The sequence below is a fragment of the Corvus moneduloides genome, chromosome Z (genome assembly GCF_009650955.1).
Source record: "Corvus moneduloides isolate bCorMon1 chromosome Z, bCorMon1.pri, whole genome shotgun sequence".
Taxonomy (NCBI): Eukaryota; Metazoa; Chordata; class Aves; order Passeriformes; family Corvidae; genus Corvus; species Corvus moneduloides.
In genome coordinates, this window is record NC_045511.1 from 7,588,406 (window position 1) to 7,613,794 (window position 25,389).

General features: G+C 38.8%; 1 protein-coding gene across 2 annotated transcripts in view; it reads left to right on the forward strand.

Annotated features, from left to right (window-relative positions):
- Window positions 1-25,389, forward strand: part of LOC116438084 (chondroitin sulfate proteoglycan 4-like) — a 44,938-nt gene that overhangs the window by 13,746 nt on the left and 5,803 nt on the right. For both annotated transcript variants that reach the window (XM_032096657.1, XM_032096658.1), the window contains exons 3-9: window positions 178-3,738; window positions 4,588-5,058; window positions 5,850-6,026; window positions 11,893-12,091; window positions 16,057-16,188; window positions 20,260-20,432; window positions 24,890-25,073. In XM_032096657.1, the coding sequence (XP_031952548.1) occupies window positions 178-3,738; window positions 4,588-5,058; window positions 5,850-6,026; window positions 11,893-12,091; window positions 16,057-16,188; window positions 20,260-20,432; window positions 24,890-25,073 (4,897 nt within the window). The remainder of the gene's footprint in view (window positions 1-177; window positions 3,739-4,587; window positions 5,059-5,849; window positions 6,027-11,892; window positions 12,092-16,056; window positions 16,189-20,259; window positions 20,433-24,889; window positions 25,074-25,389) is intronic.

The following is a 25,389-nucleotide window of genomic DNA, read 5'->3' on the forward strand; positions in this document are numbered from 1 at the left end:
GTGATGGCAAGTAAACCTACACAGAATTTTAGTGGGATTTTATTTTTTCAATTATATTTTGTAAATTATATCCTTAGTATGAAAATATATGAAAATTAATGTATTAACTATGTATTAACGTATGATTGTGAAAAATACCACTTTGGATTTTGATAGTTAAAATTCTATCTCTTGCAGCTGAGAATTAACTTTGGTGTGGGGGAGCGAGTACTTCATTCTCAGCAAAGATCTCAGCTGAATGATTTAGCCTGGCACCTGGTTGAACTACATCATGAACAAGATAATGTCACATTGGTAATTGATAAACATGATAGAGCTAGTACAAAAATGCCTGGAATTCTTTATGAATTAAATATTGATTATGGATTCTACATAGGTGGTACTGGTAAACTTGATGTTCCCTACCTTGTTGGAGCACTACCCAGTTTCCGAGGATGTATTGATGATGTGCTATTCAATCAGTTAGACATTCTGATGCCTCTGAGACCTTCTCCTGGCTTCAAAAACATCCATGAAGTTTCAGTGGGGTGCAGTGACGAATTCTTTGCAGGTGAAGAAGAACCCATTAGTTTCTTCAGTTCCAGGTCCTATATTTCTTTCCCATCATGGAATGTGGACGATGAGGGAATCTTCGAGTATACCTTACAAACCTCAGCTGCACGTGGCTTGCTGCTTTACCACCCTGGGCAAACGGGAGATTTCATTGCTATGGAAATGGAAGATGGTTTAATTAAAGCTTATGTTGGAAAACATAACAGTAGAACCCATCTTTCCTCTCGTAGGTCAGTCAATGATGGTCGTTGGCACTACATCAAACTGAAATTTACTGCACAGTATTTGCAACTAACACTGGATGAAGAAACTGTGAAAAAATCATTACCTCCCCACAGTAATTTGCCAGTTCTGAAGGGATCCCTCTTTGTAGGTGGTGCAGATGACAACATACGATCAGAAGTGATTAAGTTAATCTCGGTATCTGGGAAGTACGCCAGAGGAGGATCCTTCAAAGGCTGCTTAAGGAACCTGAAAGCCAACTCAGAAAAGAAATCGCTGAAGAATGTTCTAGTAACTAAGGACATTTCAGCTGGATGTGAAATACAGAGTGCTTTCAATACAAATCTTTCTTTAGAGACAGCTGTAAAGAACCCTCCTGTGAAAGCAGCTCCTGTATTTGCCATTTCCCATGAAAGCTCAATTTCTCTGGGCAAGGAAGACAAAAGCCACCTTTTAGTTCTTAGTAACTTGATTGTGCTAGAGGGTGGACAAGCTTCACTTGAATCTAAGCATATTAAATTTAACTTAGACTTTCAGAAATTAGGAATTCATCAGTCACAAATTCTTTTTGATATAAAGGAACCACCCTCTCATGGACACTTGAAGCTGAATGTTGAACCAGTGCGGGAGGTGAATACATTTACTATGCAGGATGTGTGGCAAGGGAAGATTCTGTATGTCCATGATGGCTCTGAGGACACTTACGATAATTTTAATTTCTCCATTTCTACCAGCAGTGAGAAGATTGTGTCTCCATATTTGCAAGGAAACGAGCAGCATATGTTTAAAATTACTGTCACTCCAATAAATGATGCACCTGAGATCATACTTCCAGAGGGAAACTTGCTTCTTCTCTTAGAGAACTCAAAGAAATGTCTGACTAGTGACCTGATAAAAGTTCTAGACAAAGATACAGATTCTGTGGGTCTCAGTCTTTCAGTGCTTGGAAATCTGAATGCAGATGCAGGATTTTTAGAAAATTCAAAGCATCCTGGAAAAGCTATCACTACTTTTTCTAATGAGGACTTAAGTGAAGGCACTGTTTTCTTTGTCCACACAGGTGTCAAGAACTCAAGGATTGTTCTCAGGGCAAGTGATGGTGAGAAGGTGAGCAACACTGTCGTGTTACGTGTCATGGCAGTTCCTTTGGATTACAGAGTTGTCAACAACTCAGGAATAAATCTTGTCCAAGGTGTTACAGCTCTTATAAGACCTAGGCATCTGGCAGTGGAAACAAATGCTGTCCTCCAGGAACTGGAGATACGGTACGAGATCACAGAACCACCTCACTTTGGTGAGGTCCAAAGGCAGCATTCGAGGGGGGAATGGAAGCAAGTCAACTCTTTTTCTCAACGCTCTCTTCAGCGCAGCCGTGTGAGATACTGTAGCACTTTTAAAGACATTCAGCTGGAAAATGTTACTGACCAATTTAAATTCAAAGTTAGCATAGGAAACAGAATCAGTGAAGAGCACACATTTCCAATCAAAGTGAAATGGTTAAGGTACAGTCTATTGAAACATGCTCCTCTAGAAATTGAAAAATCAAAAAAGAAGTACTTGAATTCTGATAGTCTTTTTGCTGTGATTGCAGATCTAGAAGTACCTGAAGATGAGCTTCATTTTAAACTTCTGTCCCTACCGAAGAATGGACAGATACTGCTTAATGATCAGCCTTTGCAAAGAGATTCAGTCTTTACCCAGAAAGATATTACTGATCGAAAAGTGGCATATGAATTAATCAGCGGGTACCATGAAGACTATGATTCATTTAGATTTCTCATTTCTACAAAGTATCTGGAGTCAAATTTCTATGACTTTGAAGTCTACATCAAATCAGATTTCAGAAACATTATTTTGACTAACAATGGCCTTAATGTTACTGAAGGGGAAGGAGAATTAATAACAAGCACGAAATTGTTTGTGCAAACACCAGATAATAAAACTTTCCAATATGAAGTTATACAGTTTCCTAAGCATGGGAAATTAAAACTTACTAATTTTTCTGGTTCATTTGAGAATAATGGCAGTCTTACAACTTTCACTAATAAAGATATAACTGATAAGTGCCTTATGTATGTGCATGACGATTCTGAGACTGTGTTTGACGAATTTCTTGTCAAAGCTTCCAGCAAAGAGTTGGGAAAGGGGACAAACTTTGATCCAGAAGTGGAACCTTTGTCAGTAGAAATTAGATTCTACATTTCTGTCCAGCTGAAGAATGATGAGAAACCAGTTCGCATAATTGATAAGATATTTAATGTAGTGAGAAACGGGCAGCGATTGTTAACTTTGGCAGATCTTTGCTATCATGATCCTGATTCTGATTTTGATGATGGACAGTTGCTATATACTAGACGTGGTATTTCCAATGGGGACTTGGTGCTAACAAATGATACTTTGCATAGACTCTACCAATTCAAACAAGTGGACATGGAGCAAAAGCAAGTCCTGTTTATGCACCATGGTGCAGATTTTGGGCGTTTTGTGCTTTTTGTGACAGATGGCAAGCACTATACTTCTTTGCTTCTGGAAGTTAATGCCACTGATCCTTATGTTAGCTTGGCAAATAATACAGGATTATTGGTTCAAAAAGGTAAGGAAGAAACTGTTTCAACAGCTAACCTAAGTGCTACTACAAACCAAGACATAAGAAATGATCATGAGCTTACATATGAGATACTCTCTTTTCCAAAATATGGAAGAATATATGTGAATAATCTATTAATGGATTCCTTTACTCAGCTTGATCTGATAAAGGGGCATGTGACCTACAGACATGATGACAGCAACAACCTTTTTGACACATTTGACTTCACAGTCCGTGCTGGAGATGTCCATCTGGATGCTGGACTACAGGTTCGCATGTATTTGGAAAGTCATCAGCAGCCACCAAGGATTGTGAACAAAAACAATCTCTTGGTTGAAGAAGGAAAACCAGTTAAAATCAGTAAAGGAAAACTGCAGGTAGGTTAACCATGTTCTCCATTCCTCCAATCTTGTAGCAAGTTTTTGTCACTGTTTTTTCAGCCATTGCAGTGTCTTCAGTTTGTGTCTTCTTTAACTCCTTTTGATTTCCACTAATATGACTGCATTCTGGGTGCTTAGTTCAGGAGACACTGACACTAGCAATCTTCCATTTTTAGGAAGGAAAACTGATTCTGTTAAAGAAAAAGACTGCCCATAGTCTTTGACTCTATTACATATTGGTGCTTAAGAAAATTATGATTTGGAGATGCTGCATGTATATATTTGTTTTAGTTGTAACAATTATTTGTACTCCATGTAATGTTCTTAATTGAGCTGGTGGAAAGTGCCAAGGAAGAAAGGGTTTTGTTTGATTTAGTTTGGAGCTAGCCCAGTTAAAATGTTTGAGGTTTAAGTCCAAAATTTTAAAAAACAAGTCAAGTCACAAACCTGAGGCCACTTATGCTAGATTAATTCTTCCCTGTCTGATGTTCGTGTGTAGCCTTCCAGTAACCACCGCGAGAGGGCTCCGGCTGCACATTGCTGAAATCCTGAAATCCTTGTTTCAGGCAGGAATCTATAGCTGTGACACCATTAGTTAATTATGGAGTATGTTCCCTTTCAAAACTTACAAAACATATTTGGGGTTACAAAATGGCTCCCATGCCACCTTATTTACCATGTGTCTGCTTGAAGTTTTGGGAGCTGTGTAACCTGTATAAGAAGTGCCAGTTTAGTTAGGTAGACAATCCCAGGATTAAAAGCGAAAAACTCAGAAGAGAATTATAGAATTTCATTTTCATTTCATATTCCATTTGAATAATTTTGGGATATGTTCTTAAATTTAAGGTTGTTCATGAAAATAGTTCTCCATCTGAGATTGTGTTCACAGTAAGACAGTTTCCAGTACACGGATACATTCGGAAGTTTTCCTCAGAAGAAAGTTATCTCAGTTCTGACCAGAGGGCAGCTTTGAGCTTCACGCAGCAAGATGTCGACGAGGGCAAAGTTCAGTATGTGCAGACAGTTTCTGACCAACTAGATGACCATTTTGTTCTGGATGTGACCAATGGTGTCAGAACAGTGAATGGAATAGAGATCTCTGTAGACATCATCCCCAGAATGATTCCACTGGAAGTACAGAACTTCACAGTAATTGAAGGGGGCTCAAAAGCCCTGGTGGAAGATAATCTAAAAATACCTAGTAAACACTTTGCAGGACTCAGCTGTGAATTCATTTTAACTGAGCAGCCAAAACATGGGTATGTTGAAAACTCTCGTGTTCCTGGAATAAAGTTAACCACGTTTACTAGAAAACAGGTAATGCCTTTAGATTTTAGATGTAGTCTTGAAGAATTCTTTGTTTTGCTGAAAGCTGTGGGATTTTGTGGGAGGTGGTGAGAGACATGAGTTTGAGCTTTATTCTGGCCTTGATTTGAAGATCTTTCTGCTGTTTCAAGCTGGTCATTTCGAGTGGGGAAGGAGGCTGCCTTGTTGTGGGGAACCACATCACTTCCTTGATGGCAGTATTGACACAGACCAGTGTGCTATAATCACAGTAGACTGATGTGCCGCTCACGTTCAGGCAGTGTTGTAGATACTCTGGAAATGTGAGACTGTGGGTGCATTTTGAAAAGACCAAAGGAAATGGTATGTAGATTGAACAAGGAGAACAGTGGAAAAAAAGTAATTTTTAAGGTAATTTCTTTGCTCACAGGCAGCCACTATAACCACTAATTTTCAGTCATTTAGCTCCAAGAAGCAAAATGGTATCATAAGTCACCATCTACTAACACTATGTTCAGATTATAGATTCCAGAAAACATTGTTAAATATAGTGGGATTGGATTTCCATTTTTCCTTCAGAAAGAAGGGAGAATGCTAAGACTGGCAAGATATTCTGGCTAGAGCAATGGACAGATGAGCAGTAAAATTTACTGTTGTGAACAGAGCAAAGATAGAGGTACAATCTGATATTCAGCATAAATAAAGTTTTGGAAGTCATAAAATGTTCGTGCAATTAAGAGAGAGAGCCGTGACTAGGATATTTTTCAATGTGACATTTATTTTCTTCTAGCCTCTTTAGTTTTTCAGCTTGTTATATTTTTCAGGTGGAACAAGAATTAATCCACTATGTTCATGATGGCAGTGAAGAACCGATGGACAATTTTACTGTGGTAGTAAATAACACGGAGTTGTGGAAACAAAGTTTGCCCCAATCTGTGTTTGTAACTGTTACTGCAGTAAATGATGAAGCTCCTGTTGTAAAAGTAAACAGAATTCTTCAGGTTTGTTTGTCAACATTTTAAAGTGTTTAAATTAATTCCATTAATTCTGATGCCATTTAATGCCCCTTCATTAACAGACTATTGGGTTTATATCTGGTAGGTTAGTCAATATAATACCTATTAGTCCTTGGATTTAGGAAAATTAATGCTAATGAAAGGAGGCAGTACCTAGGTTTGTATTTAGGAAGATTTTTGACATTATGGAGAACACTTTTGGCTGTTGTAAAATTTATCTAGAAGGCTGAACAAGCATTCTTTTAATCTTAAAGTTATGTGAAGTCTCTTGAACTGATGTGTGGTTTGTGAGGGTGGATGGCTTGCACCTGGGTGGTTGTTATGTTTTAGTGTTGTTTGCTGTGGTGTCTTGAGGGCTGTTATGTAACATGTAATGAACATGTAACTTAGAAAAGTACCGAGAATAGTGATGATGAGAATGCCAGCTTTTCATGATTGTATTTGCACAGCCTTCCAACCCTATGCCTCTTGCCCTGAAGTGTTATAAAGGGTTGGACCTGCTAAGGTACATTCTGCTGCCTGCTCCTGTCCAGATGTGCCAGTGGGATGGGACAAGAGCAAATTGATTATGTGTTGGGTATTGCTTACACAAAACAGGAGTGTTTCCTTCTTCAAAACTGCAAATAATACAATGCAATCTGTGAAAATCTAGGGTCATCAATATATTAGTGCAATCAGTGAAGCTATTACTATGTGATAGTGTGAGGTAAGAAGAAGATACGTTAACTTTTTTCTAACTGCCTTCCCCCAAAAAAATCCTGAAGAAAATTTTAAAGTTGTTGCCTGATGCTACCTTTAGCTCTTAATAACCATAGCTGACTTTTTAATCTATTGATCTTTGAAAAGTTATCTACCACTACAGAAGTGACTACTGTCACTTCAGTTTCAGTGCATTTTCAGATTGATTAAGTAATTAATTAGTTTATTTATAGTATTTAACCCAGGACATATTTGTATCATATTTGTTTGTGTTATGGTAGCACTAAGTACCCAAAACCAATTTAGTAAAGACGCTGTGCCCAAAAAACCCCCACATGTAAAGACTTCCAATCTGAGGTCTGATGGGTAAAAACAAGTTAAGTGCCTCCAAAAAGCAGAATCAAATCAGCGTGGGTCAGCTAATGAACTTGTAAACCAGCTGCAAGACTGGCAGAGAAGGTATTTAGGCAGAGAAGATGTTTAGGAATTGGTTTGAAAGAAGCTAAGCAGGATATTTTGAGGCTGCCATCATTCCTGCTCTGCCATGCAGTTTGTAAATTGGTGGTACCAAAACATGCATTTAATTTTATGTAGTTAGTTATGTCTTGGAGAGGGAGAGTGTATTGCTGTAAAGATGTAACCTTGTGTTGTGTATTTAGCCATTTTGCATGAGAAAACACATAATTTTTAAACTAGCCATAATGGTAGTGTTGTGCAGCTTCACAGTGACAGGAGATAATCTGCAGATGCCTACGACAGAAGTCATCCTGCCCTGTGCAGAGACTGCTGACAGAAGGGCAGACTGCCTTCACAAACATTTGGGTGGCACAGAGCAAAACCTGCCCTGGTTGAAATAATTACAGTGGTACTCCACAGACATCAGCACAGCACTCAGTAATCTTTGTCTAGTCACAGGGAAGAGGGCACTATGTTCAGTCAAATTTTTCGGGGTCTCTGTTCTGGTGCGCTGCTGGCATTAAAATGCTGGCATTGAACTGCTGGAATTGCAGTCTATTAACAGAACTAAAGCTGTACAGTGTACTGCAATGCAGCTTATAGATTTTTCTAAAAGTGTCTGTGAATCTAGGCTTCCCAAGAGCAAGGATAACAAAGCTTCACCTACCTAGGGTTGGTCTTCTCTACTGGGGAGGCAGTCTGTGTACCAGAACCAGAATGCTGCCTTTGTGCCTGTGGTTTTGCTAGTCATGCACAAGCTATTGTTGAGAAATCAAATTGGTTTTTGTTGTGAGTGCGTACCAATATGTACACATATGGTGGATTCATGTGCAGTCTAAAATCCAGCAGTCAACTTATCTGCTAGGAGGAATACACTGAGATGATTCTTCCCAAAATCAAACTTCCACATCCTCAGTGAGGTGAAAGAAAATGGGTTTTTCTTAGTCCTGCTAAATATTGAGATGAGACGGGCATTTCTGTGTAGGGTAGTGGTGTCTGACCCCATGTTCTAGCAGAACAGTCTGTGCTCCTCAAGGGCATTGCTAGTGGTAGATGCTGAATAATAGACTATGTCTATTGCTTTTAAAAACCCAGTAGCTCTTCAATATATTTTGTAAGATTGGAAATATGCAAAAGTATACAATGACAGACCAGTACTGTGGAAACTGAAGTCCAGTAGAACTATTTGAGTTGACTGAAGTTTAGGACCTTGGAAATTTTGCAGGTCACAGTATAAAGAGTCAGAAAGAACTGCTGAATGATTAAAAAATAGGCTAGGATATGGTATCTGCTGTTGAGAAGTAGCTTATGTGAAGAGGTGCATTATGTGGCCAGTGATGTTGGTGTGGGCATATGGAAGTTAATTTTGGCCTTTGTCATGGGCTTCTGTCCAAATGCAAGAAGCTATCGAGCATGTGCACACATGCTGAATGAGTCTAACTCTAGCTTCCTCACTTCAGAGACATCCATAACATTCCTTCTTCAAACAGCCTTGTCTGTTGTTATAAAGGTTATGAGCACCATGGGAGAAGTTTCAGGGTGACAGACATCCAACCATTTTGGGTGTTTTTCTCTGGTTTGTCTGTAGGAGGTGGAAGTAAATAAGGGTTTAAAGTGGTTTGGTTTTTTGTTTTTTTCTTTTTTTCCCCCCCTTTTTTTCCCCCTGGCTCAGAATTTGTGACATAACATAAAATACAGAAAGTTTTGCTGTCCTGAGAACTTCTGTAATGCATGCAATTTAAATCCTTTCCATTGCAACAAATCAATGAGATATGTTTTTATTTAGAAACTTAAATTACCAGCATTTTAGATATAATTTCTTAAAATTTCCACAGGTTTTATGGGCTTTTTTTTTTCTAGAATGGGAATGGGTAAAGGAAATAGGATGTTTTGAAGAAAATCACTATCCTTGCATTACATCCTGCATTTATATGTGTTTAAATATATGGGTACCAATGCTGTAAAATGACTGTATCCTCCTGTTGCCACAAGAGGGCTATATTTTCCTAGAATTAGGTTTTTCAAAAAACCTACAAATTTAAATGGATTATTTTTGTTGTTTTCTCTAAGTTGCTCACTTGAGTGTTAAAATGTGAATACAGAGTGTCTGGTAGGATATGTAGCATGCAAGGAGATACTGATGAGCTGAATCCTGTAAGTAGAGCAAAATAAATTATTTCACATCAGCAGGGTCATGAACCTTTTTTTGGACTATGCCTATGGAATGTGTTAGACACATGAAAAATCAGTGTCATGCTATGTCCTGGAAGTTCAGATACAGTTTTCATGGTGCTCTTCAAAGAGATTTTGATCCCAGATATGAAAAATAAGATGCTTGTACAATTCTTGCTGTGTTCTCGGTGTTTGCTTCCCTGCAGTTCTTTTCAGCTCTGTGATCTCCTTTCATTCCTCAAGGATCATGTTGTAGGCCATGTATAGTACTTAAAAAGCATTGAGCGGTAGTGTGCTGGGACAACAGAATTAAATACTGACATTACAGAAAAAACCACTTTTTTTCTATAATTAGAAATTTTAAGTCTTTTTTCCTTTAGTAAGGAAAGTAATTTGAAACTTAGTGAGTCAATTGTAATAACGTGTCCATTGTAATTTCTTATATTTTTGCATATTCTGTGTGGGACCTTTTATTTTCTTCACAGAATAATCTACACAAGTGCTACTGAGATGAATTGAAAGTTCTCAGTACAAAACATGTGACACTGATGTGCTTATTTGGTGCCACTCACTAAGTCACCCTGTACCATTAGTTGTTGTTCTGTGTCATAAGTGTCATCCTTTATCAAAATTTAATATTAATAATTACATTACAGCAAAATATATATTTCAGGGGAGAAAATAACTATTTGCTAGTATTTTCTATTATAACCTTACTTTTCAAATTTTTCTGATTAGGAAAAATCTAACTTAATTTTAGTATCTCTTGTTTCCATGACACATATTTTGTGACATGATGTAGAATGTAATCTTTCCTCTGTTGAAGTGTGGTGGCAAAAATTTCAGTGGTTTAAAATGTTTTAAATGGTTTTCTTTCATGGTTCATGTTAAAAAGTAGAATTAATATGTAGTGAATTGCAATTTTTGGCTTTGGCAGAGGTAAAATGCCCTTTGTTAATTTTTCCTCTTCAACCATTTGGTGTGATGTTATTACCAGATATTTATTAAGTGTACTAAGACACTAGGAAGATGGAAAGGAATGATGCAGTGTGTGTTTGGAAGCTGAAGCTGAGGTATTTAAAGGTTTAGGCTTTTAAGATTTTACGCTATGATATAAATTATACATGGAAATAATTTATATTGATGTAGTGAATATTTTAAGAATTTAATTTCATGTTGAGATGAATATGTATTGTTGTTTGTTAGCACTTTCATCCGTAATTCCAAATATATGCAACAGAGATGAAGAACAAAATGGGCCATTGCTTATCCTTCCCTAACAAGGAATTACTCAATTAGATAGGGATGAAATTCATAGAGCAGTCCTTTCTGCTTGAAAGAAGGGACTTTAAAGATCATCTAGTTCCTGCTCCCCCTGCCATGGGCAGGGACACCTCCTGAAGACCAGGCTGCTCAAAGCCTTATCCAACCTGGCTTTGAACACTGCCAGGACTGGGGAATCCACAGCCTCTCTGGGCAACCTGTTCCAGTATCTCACCACCCTCACAGTAAATAATTTCTTCCTAATATCTAGCTAAATTCCCCCTCTTTCAGTATGTACCCATTCCTCCTTACCCTGCCACTCCAGTTCCTGTCAGACAGTCCCTCTCCAGCTTTCCTGTAGGCCCCTTCAGATACTGGAATGTGTCTGTGAGGTCCCCACACAACCTTCTCTTCTCCAGGCTGAACAGCCCCAACTTTCTCAGCCTGATTTCATAGAAGAGGTGCTCCAGTCCTCTTATCAACCTCATGGACCTCCTCTGGAATTAGACTTAGGATGTGCTCCAGATTTAGATTTACTAGAAGTAAGTAATGGTTTTTACACCGTCTTTCTAAAAACTAGTTAACTGTTTTGTCTGAGATTGTGACCTTGCAAAATGGTAGGCAGCTGTTGGAGGCACCAGTTGTTTCATCTCCCACTGTACTGAACACCTCTGGGTTTTTTAGTGCACTAGAAAAGGGCCTTTAGTGCATTTTGTTAGAAGAAAATAAGGCAGCTACAAGAAGTGTCCCATTTCTATTAGAGTTTATGCTGTCCCCAGGCTGTTTTTCTTTTATCTTTCCTGCTGGTGAAAGTAGAACATATTGAATGCCTTGCCTGCTGTGAAATACATGACTCTAATATTCATGTGTATGTGTTGGAAAGCACCTCCTTGACTCAGTTATCATAATACAATTTTTGTTATGTTTCTAAGAGTTTGTGTAATTCTTGACAAATAGAGCAGTTGTACTCCAACTGTCTGAAGCTCTTAATTGTTGTAGGGTTTATTTGCTTGAATTATTTCAAGGTCTTGTATTTTGAAAACGATTTGCCAGGATGAGCTATGCCAGTCTGTGATCAGAGATTTGGATGGACCGTAAGGAAACCTGTCATAGCTGCTAGTGTTGCACAGCACAAATATTTATTATTTCTTTTTCTTGGAGTCATGTGTCATCTATCCCCATCTCCCATTTCCTGTTGTCCCAATTTTCTTTCCTATGCATTTTCTTTCTTTATTTTTTAAAATTTTTTTTGCTTTTCTAGGTCTGGGTGGGTTCAGTCACAGAAATAACTGTTGGTGACCTCTGTGCAGAAGACAAGGACTCCTCACCATTAGAACTTGTGTATTCCATTACTCCACCTAGCAATGGGCACTTGGCTCTGAAGTCGTCTCCAAACAAGAGCATCCTTACTTTTACCCAGGCTCATATAATTAAAGGACAGCTGGTATTTGTACACAATGGTATGTGATTTCAAAAATACCACATCAGCTACCAAAATACCGCTCCTATTCAGTATATTTGTGTTCATAATCCATTAGAGATTCCATTGTAATGTCACAAAGATCTCGGAGCACTGGTTATGCGATAAATTATCTCAAAAACTAAACAAGAAAAGGTCTGACATCTGTTTAAATGTGTGCTCACTGGAAAACCTTGGTGTTCTTGTGGTTCATTAGATAGCAGCCTTCTTTCTGAAAGCAGTTTTGCAGTAGGGGAACGTTTTCATGCACCTTTCAGAGATATGAAATCCATTTTTTTGACTACTGTGATTGAAAATTTCCTGAAGCCTTTCTGTCTTGCTACAGTGCAGAGCTGTTCATGGACCAACAGACTCATAGATACCTGCCACACTGTAGTGATAGATGATGAAGTTATGGTTCATCTGTGTGATGTCAGTGTCCCTTTCAGGCTGTGAAAGAATTAAGCTTTAAACTTTGACTCTTTCTCCCAGTGTCTGGAACTAGAGACTGGGTTTTTTGTGCACTTGAGAGAATGTGTGGGGAATAAAAGAAGTCAGGACAGCTTCGTGCATCCTTGAGTGGCAGTGCTGGGAAGCCACAGGAATGAACTTCCGAGTGGGGTTCCAGCCAGAAGAGGTAGGGCTTTCACAGGGGGATAGCTACGTGTTTCCTGCTCCAGCTCTATTACTTTGTTACCTCAGTTGAAAGAAGAAAGCAGTTGCTACAGAAGGAATAAATCGTTGTTTTGGGATGGAGATAGAAGAAGTACACTGCTCTCCTGCCAGCCTTGAGGCAGGCTGGAATTCAAGTGCTGCCTTGAGTGCAGCAGTCACTCCAGATTTGCGCTGTGTCTTCATGAGGTTAAAGTATTCTGCCTTACAATGCATTGTCTTGCGGAGTGCATATGTGTTGCTGAAATTGCTTTACAAGCAGCTGCTGGTGAGCCACAAGTATTCTGCTCAAATGATTTGGTCAGGAAATGAAAGGTCAAGAGCATGACAAAAGTGAGCCAAGCTGTTTAAATTGTTCCAAGGGAGACTTTGACATGTAAAAACCCCTGTGATGGTAGGACAGTGGTAGGTCTCAATGTGAGGAAATTAATCTGCTTTGTGTTCCAGAAAGGGCAAATGCATATCTGTAGTCTGAGGGAGTGAATCTTGATCAATAAAAGTGAAAAGAACAGAAAATTTCATTTTTTCCAGTGAGTGGAAGTGTACAGTAAATTTGTAACATAAAATTGCCCAGGTTGTGTGTCAGGTCTTGCAGCTGCTCTGGTTCTGCCATCTGTTCAAACAGTGCTTTACAAAGTACTCTGGTCATTTTGCTTCTTTCTGTTTCTTGGTCAGTGATTGTCTTCCCTCCTTCATCTTGACTTGTTGCTTGAAATGTAACTGTTACTCCCTTCTTATTGCCCCCAGCCTTATCCTGGGGCCTTTCCTTATGTTGTTGCTGTCATTCAGCTTTTTATCCCTTTTCTCTACATTTCCTCTGTTCCTTGTCATCAGTCTTACAGTGTGTGTTGGCTTCTTTGTCTCCTCTTGGAAGTACCCCCATTTACTATTCCTACTCACTCAAGCCCTTTCCAAAGGGAAGAGGAGCATCTTCTTGGTTGACACAGCTCTTCCATCCTCTGGCTACTCCTCGTGGCACTCCACATTTTTTACACCTGTATGTGGCAATGATTCTCCATCCTCAGTGTCTTTTGTACTGCCATACAGTGAAAGTACTACCATACTTTGCTTTTATCCCTCTAAATTAGACCTCAGAATTTTCCCTTCACATTGTTCAGCCTTATGAATTACATTATGCTGCATATTCTGTGCTGTGAGTTGCAAATCTTCCTTTCTGCTCTCATGTTTTTGAGGTCCCCTTGAAATTTTGTTTGTTTCCTCCATAATCCCTGATTGTTTTATCACCGGTGTAAGTGCAGAACTAGAACACACCTTTCCTTTTTGGTACCCTTCTTTCAGTATGAGAATTCCTTCCCCTTTTCACTCTTGCTTCAGTCCAGGGTGCTCCCCTCTAGCTTTTGCAGTATGGGTGGGCCCTCTCCTTAAACTCTGACAGTTTTTTTCTTAGGGCAGTAGTGAATTGAACTCTTGTTGGTTCTGAAGTCTTAGTATATTGTCAATGCAGCTTTTACAGAGCCTCTTTCTGGTGTCCTTTTAATCACCTCTGATCAGATACAGCTTAAAAAATTAATTGTGATGAAATAATAAATGCTCCACCCAAGCAGAACTCTGAGATACAGTTCTGTTCCTGACTGCCGGTGACAAAATGTTTGTGTCAATCAAACAGTTGACCTGCCTTCACCAAAAAGCAAGTGAGGGTGCATAAGCAGGTTTGCTTCAAGTTTTTTTCAATTTAGTGCAAATAGTAGACTCCCAGATGCTTTTTTGAATAAGCAACTGGTTCATTTTTATCAGGAGAATACATCAGAAAATAAAAACTTTTGAAATAAAAACAATATGGCCAGATCTTCCAGAACTGCTTCAGCTGCCTGGCTGAATATAAGAGCATTTCTTAGGGGTATTGTTAACTATAATCTCAGAACCCACATTTGAGTTTTCTGATATATTAATTTATAGTTAGGCAAGGTATGCTGATCTTAACATGAAAGAACCCTCTGGCTTTCAGTATCTATATTCTTGTAGCAATATCTTGTGGCTAAATTGGGCAAAGCAAATAGAGGAGCATGGTAATTCTTTGCAACAGTTAATGTTTCACTTTTTAGTTCTTCGTACGTAATTGAACAACCTGGGGAGCCTCTGCTTAAAAGCAGCCTGTCAGTTCTGAGAGATGTATTTTTACAGGAATCCACTTAGACTCCTGGAGGTATTTTGCTATTTCTTGTGCCAAAGTACATACAGGTCTTAAGATTAAAGGGAAAAATGTGCATTTATTATGAGTGCATATAACTTCTGAAATAGTTTAAGCTGTGACAACATACTTGCTTCAGCACAGCTGAAATGCAGCAAAGAAGCTAAGGAAACAACCAGAGTGTTGATTCAGACCGTTGAATATAAAACAAAATGAAAGAACAGTCTAGTTACTTCTCTCCCCAAATTCCTTCTTTGCCAAAATATGACTGCTTAAGTGCTTTGGACCCTCATAAGACATAAATGGAGCTGGAAATCTGGGAGCCATTGTCTCCCCAAGTTTAATTTGGTTTCAGCTCCACTGAGTCAGTGAAGAAGGAGAAGAAGGGGGCTGATTTCTGTCTAAGGGATGTCCGGCCTTCACTGAAAACAACAGCCAGCAGTTCTTCTTGGGGAAGGTATTAATTGCATTATGAATTTATTTAATTCTAATTAAGATACAAGGGTTCTGATCAAAAGTTGCTTTCAGGATGATTTTGGATATATTGCTAAGGAACCTTTCCTGTCTGCCCATCCAGGAGTTGCTCTGGCAATGACACTGACATTACCTCAGGCTTTCATTCTTGAGATGGAACCCCCTTCACATCTAGTGGCTTCAGTGAGCCCTACTTGACTCTCTACACACCCCACACTCACACAGTCAGATAAGGTTTCCTCACTGACTTGACCTCATGTTTCCCTTAGCAGAATCTCAGGTGCCTGTATCCCTAAATAATTTAATCATGGGTCAACGGCCGAATAACGGTTCTGGCTGGAAGCCCCTGAGGTGAGACCCTGACCCAGTCTAAGCCACAAAAGTCTGGAGCCTTCAGCTCCTGCTGTGTCTCTTGAGTGTCGGTCCCCTGGATGCAGGTCCCAGGGGCCTTTGCTAAGCAAAGGGTCAGCAGTTCAGGGCCTCTTGCTTCAGGTTCCTGCCACACAGAGCTCAACCTGCAGCTCCACTGCAGCTGCACCCAGAGCTACCTGCACTGAATGTGTTCCTCAACAATAATTCACTGTAGCCAAGAGTGCAAAGTCTCCGGTGTATGTTTGTGTTTTGTGTGACAGAGTAATACAAGAATAAATTTATTATTTTGATTTCTACAGGAGCAATGTCTGGAGGCTTCAACTTTCAGGTGACAGATGGTTTGAACTTTGCACCCCAACAGATTTTTACCATCACAGCTCGGACGCTGGTCATTAGCCTTGAAGTGAACAAAGGGCTCGGAGTCTTTCCAGGTGTGGTTTTTTGAGATTATTTCGGTTTTGTCCACTTGAAAATATTGCCTCATATAGAATTATTTGTCAGATACTTAACTGACTACACTATGGAAAACTGTAGCTGGGAAAATTTATGTGTGTTTTTAAAAAACAGGTTGATGTTTTCTCAAACTGCATACTGCTTTTTTGCTTTGTAGTCTTTAACTTTTTGATGTGTGCATGCTTGGAGTCATAGAAATTGGCAGAGAAATATTCAAGTACAATGTGATAATAACACTGCCTAAGATCTGGAGATTTCCCATTCAAGTTTGTTTAAAATCTCTGTAGTTTATTCAAATATTTAGAGATCTCTTAGGTTCTTGTGATCTTGCCTGGTAAGAGCGATAGAAGAGTGAAGCTTGTGTCCATGAGATTCTGAATAGCACATGTAAGTTTTCCAGATTGCTAGTTCACACTTCTTTTGTTTAAAATGAGTTATGGAGAGCAGCACAGACTCACTGATGAATCAGAAAGTCTGAAAACTGTGATTCATGTTTGTGCATTTGTAGCTAGTTGGTTCAGCACTTGAGTGTTTTTTTAATGAAGTTGTACCACTGGAGGAGCTGATCTGCTAAGAGGTCTCACCAGAGCCATTTACTCCTTTGCACTGGTAAGAGTAATCCCTCATTGAGTTAGGAATCTAACATTTACTGCAAGATTAAAGAAGAAATAAAGATTAGTTTTCTCTCAGCAATATCTTGCATCACACCTTTGTTTGTGCTGCCTTCCTTTTTTTTTTTTCTCTGAATATGATCTGCAGAACCAGAGAGATACTAAGAGTTAGCAGCATTCTAGAGGTAGTGATCTGTACCTTGATTTTTTAATTGGATATGGAAGAGGAGCACTTTATCTTCTTAAACTTCTGAATATAAGTTGCATAAACAAAGGTTTGCAACAAAAGCCACTTAAACACAGGCAACAAAAAATGAGATTGTAGCAGCATGATCTTCTAATTCAGTCAATATAAATGGGATTCACGTAAATCCACTTACAAAGCTTATTAACCTGCAATTTTGGTGTTTAAGGTTGCCTTGGGCACAGGGATTTGATGGAATTCTTTCTTAAGCCAATGATAATTGTAAAAAAAGTATGCCCTAATACTTCCATAGAAGGCAAAGTCTCTAGGCTGTCAATCAGTTCTTTAGTTTACAAAATACAGTATTTCTTTCAGCACTCCAAATTGTATTCATCCAAGATTGCAGTGTTTTTTCCTGTATTCTCACTTACTTTGGGATAGAAAAATTCCTTTTAGATGTTAAAAAGTGTTACTAGCTTTTTTACATGTTCTCTTTATGGTATTTTTTAGAGACATTCTGGAGCTGTATGGTTTTCAGCTGTACTTTGCCATAATGAAATGACTATTACAACAATGATGGTGCCAAATGGCTAATATATATGAAAACAACAGCCAGTGTCCTGTTACATTTTATAGCAGTACAAAAAAAAGTTAATTTTGAGCCAGCTTGAGAAATCTTCTCACTGGGGTAGTAAAAATTGAATTTATTGTGAAGAATTTACCATGTCTTCATGACTGAGTATAAACTATCCTCTAAAGCCTATTTTATAAGAGCGTGTACTGCTGTCTTCTTTTATGTTGGGTATACCAGATCTGTTTATATAATTTATAGATTTTTTTTTCTGTTTAACAGAAGCTTATTCTTTTCATCATACTCAGAAAATTGACTGCTAGATATATCAGCTTTTTCTAGTGTATGCTAGGTATGTGCAATTGGAGGATTTGCTTCTTCAGGAAGGCAATTGCTCAAACAAGGAATGAGAGCTGAGTTTCTCTGAGGAGAGGAAGCCTGAATTTTAGTTAATTTGAAGCAGAGCTGTCTAATCAGTCTGTAGATGAGATGATTTATAAGTGTTTAGCAGTGATTGGGAGAATGCTCATGCCAAAGCATTTTCCAAATCTTAAATGTAGGCAGTAAAAATGTGTAACAAAATTATAAATAAATTATAAATAAAATAACCAACACTATGCTGTTGTACTCTACTTGAATCGATTATCTTGGCCCTACTCAGCATCTCCTGTTCTTGTTGTGTGTCTTCCTCCTCTCTCTGTTCCTGTCCCCTGTGTTGGGGTGGGGTTGTTTTTGTGACCTCTCCTTCTGTGATTGGGAACACACAAGCAGTGTTCTCTCTTCATGTTCCTTCACCCAGTCTGCTGGCTGGCAAATAACCTTCCTCTCCCTGTTGAGATGTCAGACCAGAGGAGAACTGCTGTGGGTGCCAGAGAAGGTTCTCAACTCTCAGGTCAGAAGTGGGTGAAGGAGAAGATTATGTCTGGGAGAGGATGCCATTTTACAGGAGAGCGTGATAGACTGTGTTATCTGTGTCTCTAGACTGTATTTCAGCCTGTGGTGTGCAGTGCAGTGAGGTCAGGTCTGTTAGGAATCGAGGGGGTTTTGTGGCAGACATGCTTGCTCCCCATGGCCCTGCTCTGTCATGGCAGTGGTGTGATACCCTAGTATGGTTATGAAGAATTGGAGCAGTAACTTCCATTAGAGTGTGACCATGTTTTAGAGTTACTCTGTCCTACTCTGTCAGGGCAATACGGCCTGATTTGCATAATAACTGCATTTGCAGATTTATGTGGTCTGATTAACTGTTGTGCTCAGTTGTACATTCTTGACCATATCTACTGTACACACAAGGTCATGCTTCCCTCCCTGCCTGTCACACAATAAAGGGAAAAGAAGGGAGAGGAAGAGGAGGGAGACTTCTTGAATTAGATATTGTGTAGGACAACTTTTTTCAACCTGAGAGACTCCTTCACCTTTGAAAACAATATGGACACAGAGAGACATGTGACGGTAAAGTGGGAAAACAGGCAGAGGCAGAAGATCTTCTTATAACAACTCTGTTTCAAAGTAGTTGTTATTTGAACCAGAGCATAAGCAGATGTGAACAAGCAGACTCCTCGTACTAATAATGGCTTGCAAAGTATCCCTATTCTTCAGTGTCCTTAACCATATAGCATATGTATGTGTTATTTTGTGTTATTCTCGTATGAACAGTATGCTTTATTGAAGATGCATTGATAACTCAGACTTCAAGGATATGTACTACTATATAGTCTCTGAAATTATATACTAAAAGCTATAAAAACTTGTTGCTCAAGGAGAAAAGGAAGTGTGAAAACTGAGGCAGAAGTGGAGATACAGGAGGAATCGGGTGATGGGAATCTGTTGCTTCTCCAAAATTATCATTGAACATGAATTTTAGTTTGCTGGTTGTGTACCTTGAAATGGCCTCAAAAAGATGCCAGATAAAGCTTTTTTTTGCTTTTAGGAAATTACTGACACAGCTGTGTCAAAAATTGTCTTGGTTTGACTAATGCCAGAAAGCTCTTTATAATCTTTAAGCCAGAAGGTAGTAACCTTAGTTAGGTTAGTGTGGTGCTTTGTATTAAAATGATTTTGTTACCACTCAGTCTCTATCTATCTTAATAAATAAGACATTATTTCACCTTAGACTGTTATTTCTGTTATATGGTGTTCTTCCTAATTTGTTTAATTCTGTACTTATGTTTTAATTTTATTTAATGAAAATTCTATTTCATATTGATGAAGTGTATTTCTGTTAAAGATTGATTTTAATTTACATGTTCACTAGAAACTTTGCTGTGTTGAGGCTTCTCTCAGTCGAATCACCTATGTCTTGTGGGTAGCAACTGGGAATACCAAAAATGCTGGAGTTTGAATTCAGTTCTAGACATTTGATGTGGAAACAGAACTTCTTATACTTGCTCTATTCTATACTTCGGATTGTTTTGCAGAAGCCAGTATTTAGCAATTACACGTGCTGAAGAGAACTGCATTTTTTTCATTTTGAAAACAAGGGTACATCCTACTAATGGGGTTTTAACTGAAAAAGCTGTGAAAGGGTTGTAACCAAAAAAAGTGTAACCCTGATGATCTTATAAAATGTTATTAAAAAGCTAAGTAGAATTCCTGGGTGAGAGTGTGAGTTGTGCATAGAAAACTTAGACTTTTGGAAAAAAATGCTGTTGTAAATCTTCTTCCTATAATTGACATTTTTTAGGTTCCAGGAAACCTATTTCACAACGTGATCTGAAAGCTGTAACCAATGATGTGACCAATGCAGGAAACAGAACTATAACTTTTGTAATTGTAACTTCCCCAAAACTTGGAAAGCTGATCAGAGTAGATTCTGATGATACCACTCAGGAAATCTTCAGTTTTACTCAGTCTATGGTAAGCATTTACTTTGTAACAACCCAGTTGAGGGGTAGATTGTTACTTCAAAGGGCGTCTTAGTTGCTTATTCTTTGTGTGATCCATTTATATCTGTTAAGTAACCTGGCATATGTGACCCATCAGTGCAATCACCCAGATTTTGCTATGTCATTAAGTATCTGGTAACGAACACAAGAGGAGCCTTTGTTCCCCTCTGCTTGGATACTAGCAGGGTCTTGGCAATTCCCACTGTTTTGCTTGTAACACTATTTGTCAAGAAGAGCTGTTCTGGTGCCATTAACCAGCACCCAGAGGTTGGAAGCTTCTCATTTTTGGCAGAAGAAGCAGCCTTTTTCTCTATGAAAAGTCCAAGTATCAGATTCATTTCAGTACACAGTCCTCATGGGTGTCCCCAAGATGACTTTTATTGACTGTATTGGCTGTGGTACTAAGTGTTCGAAGTATCTTTACTGTGATAGGGGTTCTCATACTGAATGACTGAAATGTGGCAGCTTATGTAACTTGATGGAAAAATGCTTTTGCAAAAGGAATTACTTGTCTGTGTGCAGAATCTGAATATAACTTTATCTTCAGCATGCATTAAGCTATTCTCAGAAAATTGAAGTGAGGAAGATAAAAGGAGGTCAATCTTCTGACTTCGCTCATGGGAAAATATATGTTTACAGGTTTCAAATGTAGCTATTTGATTTAGTGTATGAAGGAATAAGAAAATCTATTGGCCAGAATTTGAAACGTGGCCAGTAAAACCTGGAAAAAAGATTGACATTTTTATTAGTTGTCATCAGACTTTGAAACAACCTGACCAACAACAGCTGTGGAATGAATCTCCACTTGGACTTTATAACTCAAGATGAACACAGAATGGTTCTCATAAAAAACATGTTCTAATCCCATTATGTCATTGGTCTTGTTTCAAAAGTTGCTGAGTTATGTCTTATTTTATGAAAGAGATGAGTTGTATAATGACACTGTTCCCTTTTGATCCCAAAGTGTGTGATTTTTATGAGTGTTAGATGAAATAGTTAAGCATGTTAGATGGAAAATCTTTCAGCTAAGGTTTTGAAATGTCACTCCTTTTGCCTATGGATATGACCATTATGTGTGTATATCAGGTAGTACCATGTCAGAACATGCCACTTATTCTCCATAGCTTTCATTTTTACTAAACTTTCCTTTTAACTTTGTAAATTGTGTAAGGATTTGGGCTGTAATAATATGTATGGTTTTCTTGTCTGTTGGGAGATATTTCTGTTGGCCATTTTAGTTTCAAACAAGTAGAGTGAAATGACTTCTTGCAGGTGGAATTAGGGCATCCAAACCAGCGTGCTATTTATTCTGGTAGAGAATAAGACATAAGGGAGAGAAAAGGGATCCTAAATAAACTTTCAGTACAGTGTGTTATAATCTCAGAGAGTTAAATATGAGTGAGAAAATTGCATCTATGTTACAAACATTGTACATTTTCCATGTAACAGAGACTAAAGCATTTAGTTTCTGTTTGGTAGTAAGCTTGTAAATCTGATTTGAATTGAAAAAAAATTTGCATTAGTGTAGGTCTTTGGGATTTCTTTGACTTAATTCTGTGTTGAGGAACTTGAAATTTCACTTTGGAGAAGTACTATGCTGCTAGCTCATAAAAGTAGTTACTGCTTTTCCTGGGGTGCTGAACTCTTCCCTATGCCCTGTGGTTTTTTGCTTTGTTGCCAAAGCAAAAAAACCCCAAAAGAAACAGAAATTATTATTGTATTCCAAGATATTTTTTCTTGAACAGATGTTGTTCAGCTAATATAAGAAAATTATTTGCACATTAAACACTCTTGAGTAACACAGAAGTTTTTCAACATGATGTTTGCTTTTTGTTTTTCTCTGCAGTACTTTCTGTGATACCTTTGAAGTATTTTCATCTTGCAGCAAGCCGTAGCTTTTTCATTATATAGAGTCATTGCAGAGGTAAACACAGAAATCCTCACCAATTCCATTCTGTTCTTAGCCCAGACATTAGAATGGATTTGTAATAATAATAAAAAAAAAAACCAACCCAACCAACCAATTAAGGTTGATACTAAACACCATTGAATTTAAAGGATGTATATTGTGCCTGTATTTGTTACAAAAATATGCTGTGCTCAGCTTGAATTTCTAGAGGTTTTGGAAAATTACCGTGAACTAACATATCCTTTTGCTATTAATTTATTTTTTGTTTGTTTGTCCTATAATAGCCATTAAGAATTAAATTAGTATAGGGAAAGCAGAGACCTGGAGATGTGTCTATAGGGTTTTGTCACATCAGTCTGAATTTTTTAGAGAAAAAAATGGGATGGTTTCAGAGCTGCTGAGAAAACAGACCTTGAAAGCCCAGTGTGCCTAGTGATCTCAGTGGGGGCTGTTGCAGTAATTTCAGGATTCAATCTCTCTGCATTCACACCTCAGATTTAATACTGCTAAAATGCTTCATCTCTGATAACAGCAGGGGGGTTTTGTTTTCTTTTTTCACATCTTTCAAGCATATGTGATACAAACGTGTACTAATGAGTCTCTTCAAGGTGTTTGCAGGATGTGAGGAGTGTTAAAATAGTAAATTTAGAATCGACACCATCTCAGACAGCGATCTCTCTGGCAATTACAAACTAACATGTGCAGGTCAGGTCAGTGGTTGCCTGGGAACTTGCCAAGGATTTAATAGATATGACTGTCATCTCTCCAAGCCAGTGAATGAATTATCAAGCAGACCAGATGCTGAATCTACTGGATAAGATTCAGTAAGTGTTCTAGTGTTGCTGTCATTAGGAATTCTACTACAGTTCCAATGTATTATAGTATTGATCTTAAAATTCGGGTATAGTTTCAGCTGATGAGAAATAATCTGAAAATACTGCCTTTTGCTTTGGGGTCTAAAGAGATAAATGGTTTTATCTTGTATGTGCATTTGTTTCTCTGGAGATTTACTGCTGTATCTTGCAATACTTGTAAGCTTGATTACTCACAGCAGACTGATTACATTCTCTTGAGTATGATAATCTGCAAGGTCAGTGCAGGCAGGGATAGGACAAACCAGATCCCTTCCTGTCTTTTAGGAATCCCCTTCTTGCTGTGATATAGAAGTTTTCCATTACGTAGTTCCATCAACTCTTTGCTTATAAGTGAGAGTAAATATCAGTGGTCATTACACTTCCTTCTGGTTTTCTTAGTATCTTAGCAAATACCTTTTGCTATTTACAGGAAATAACTTCATCGAAGTCCTTTTCCAGCCTTCAGCCTTTCATTTGCTTTTTCAGGACAAGTAATCAAGCCCTGCTAGTGTCAAAACCCTAGACATATGATACCCTGATTTACTAAAAATACAGTCCAGCTGAGCTCGTGATCACCATTACCATTGCTAGTTTGAGATAGTTTCTCAGTATTATATATCTCTCTGCTCTTCATGTACGGCTTTTACTAAGCATTCATGCCCAGTAATATTTCACTGACTTTTAGGTGTTTATCTGGCAACACAGAGTCCATCTTATGAGAAAGAGAAATTCAGGATAATCTCAGTGTACATACAGGCTGGATCCATGGGCTGAGGCCAGTGGTGTGAGGTGCAACAAGGCCAAGTGCTGGGCCCTGCCCTTGGGTCACAACAACCACAGGCAGCGCCACAGTCTGGGACAGAGGGACTGGGAACTGCCCAGTGGAAAAGGGCCTGGGGGTGCTGGTGACAGCAGCTCAACATGAGCCAGGGTGTGCCCAGGTGGCCAAGAAGGCCAATGGCATCCTGGCCTGGATCAGCAATAATGTGGCCAGCAGGACCAGGGCAGGGATTGTCCCCCTGTACTGGGCACTGGTGAGGCCACACCTCGAGTGCTGTGTCCAGTTCTGGGCCCCTCACTGCAAGAAAGACATTGAGGTGCTGGAGGGAGTCCAGAGAAGGGCAATGGAGCTGGGGAAGAGTCTGGAGCACAAGTGCTGTGAGGAGCAGCTGAGGGAGCTGGGGGTGTTTAGCCTGGAGAAAAGGAGGCTCAAGGGTGACCTTATCACTCCCTACCTGCCTGAAAGGAGTTTGTGGTCAGGTCGGTGTTGGCCTCTTTGCCCAAGTAACAAGTGGTAGGATGAGCGGACATGGCCACAAGTTGTGCCAGGGGAGGTTTAAATGGAATACTAGGACACCTTTCTTCATTGAAGCATGGCTGAGTATTGAACCAGAATGCCCAGAAAAGTGGTTGAATCACCAACCTGAATATTTTAAAAGATATGTAGATGTGACACTTGGGACATGGTTTAGTGGTGGCCTTGGCAGCTCCAGGTTAACAGTTGGATTTGATCTTAAAGGTCTTTTGAAACTTAAACAATTCTGTGATTCTGTATACACTGTGCATGGACTAAGGTACAAGGGTCTCTTTGAACAGTGTTCTCAAGATATTTTTCTCTTTTTTTTTTTTCCTCTTTCACATATGTCTTTTCTTTTCCTGGAACAGGTTGATGAAGGTGTGATCATGTATGAACACTTACATGCTGAGTTGGCTGGCTGGAGTGCAGAAGATTTCTTTGCATTTACTGTCTCCTCTCCACCATCAGCTCTGGATATCCAGGTGTTCCATGTTGTCATTTCATATGAAATTGCCAGGCATGATCAGAATAGTCGTCTTCTAGCAAATACAGGTAAAAATGCTTCACGGTTTGGACTCTAAATTATTTTGGATCTGTCAGAGGTGCATTGAAGAACAGACTAAAAACAAAAGTGTCTTGCTCTTCAGTAAGCAGTGACCTACTTCTGAGACAGAGAGTGCTGTAGGTAGTGGGAAAGCTGCATTCACTGCATCCTTAGAAATGAGATTAGCTACATATGTTTGATGCTTCCTACTGCTGTAGAAGATATTTTGTTTTCTATAATGGTAGGTGAAAACACTATCAGAAGTTTTGAGATACCAATATTTCTTTAATCTTAGTGTATGCATCAGTCATAAATCTTGTTTCT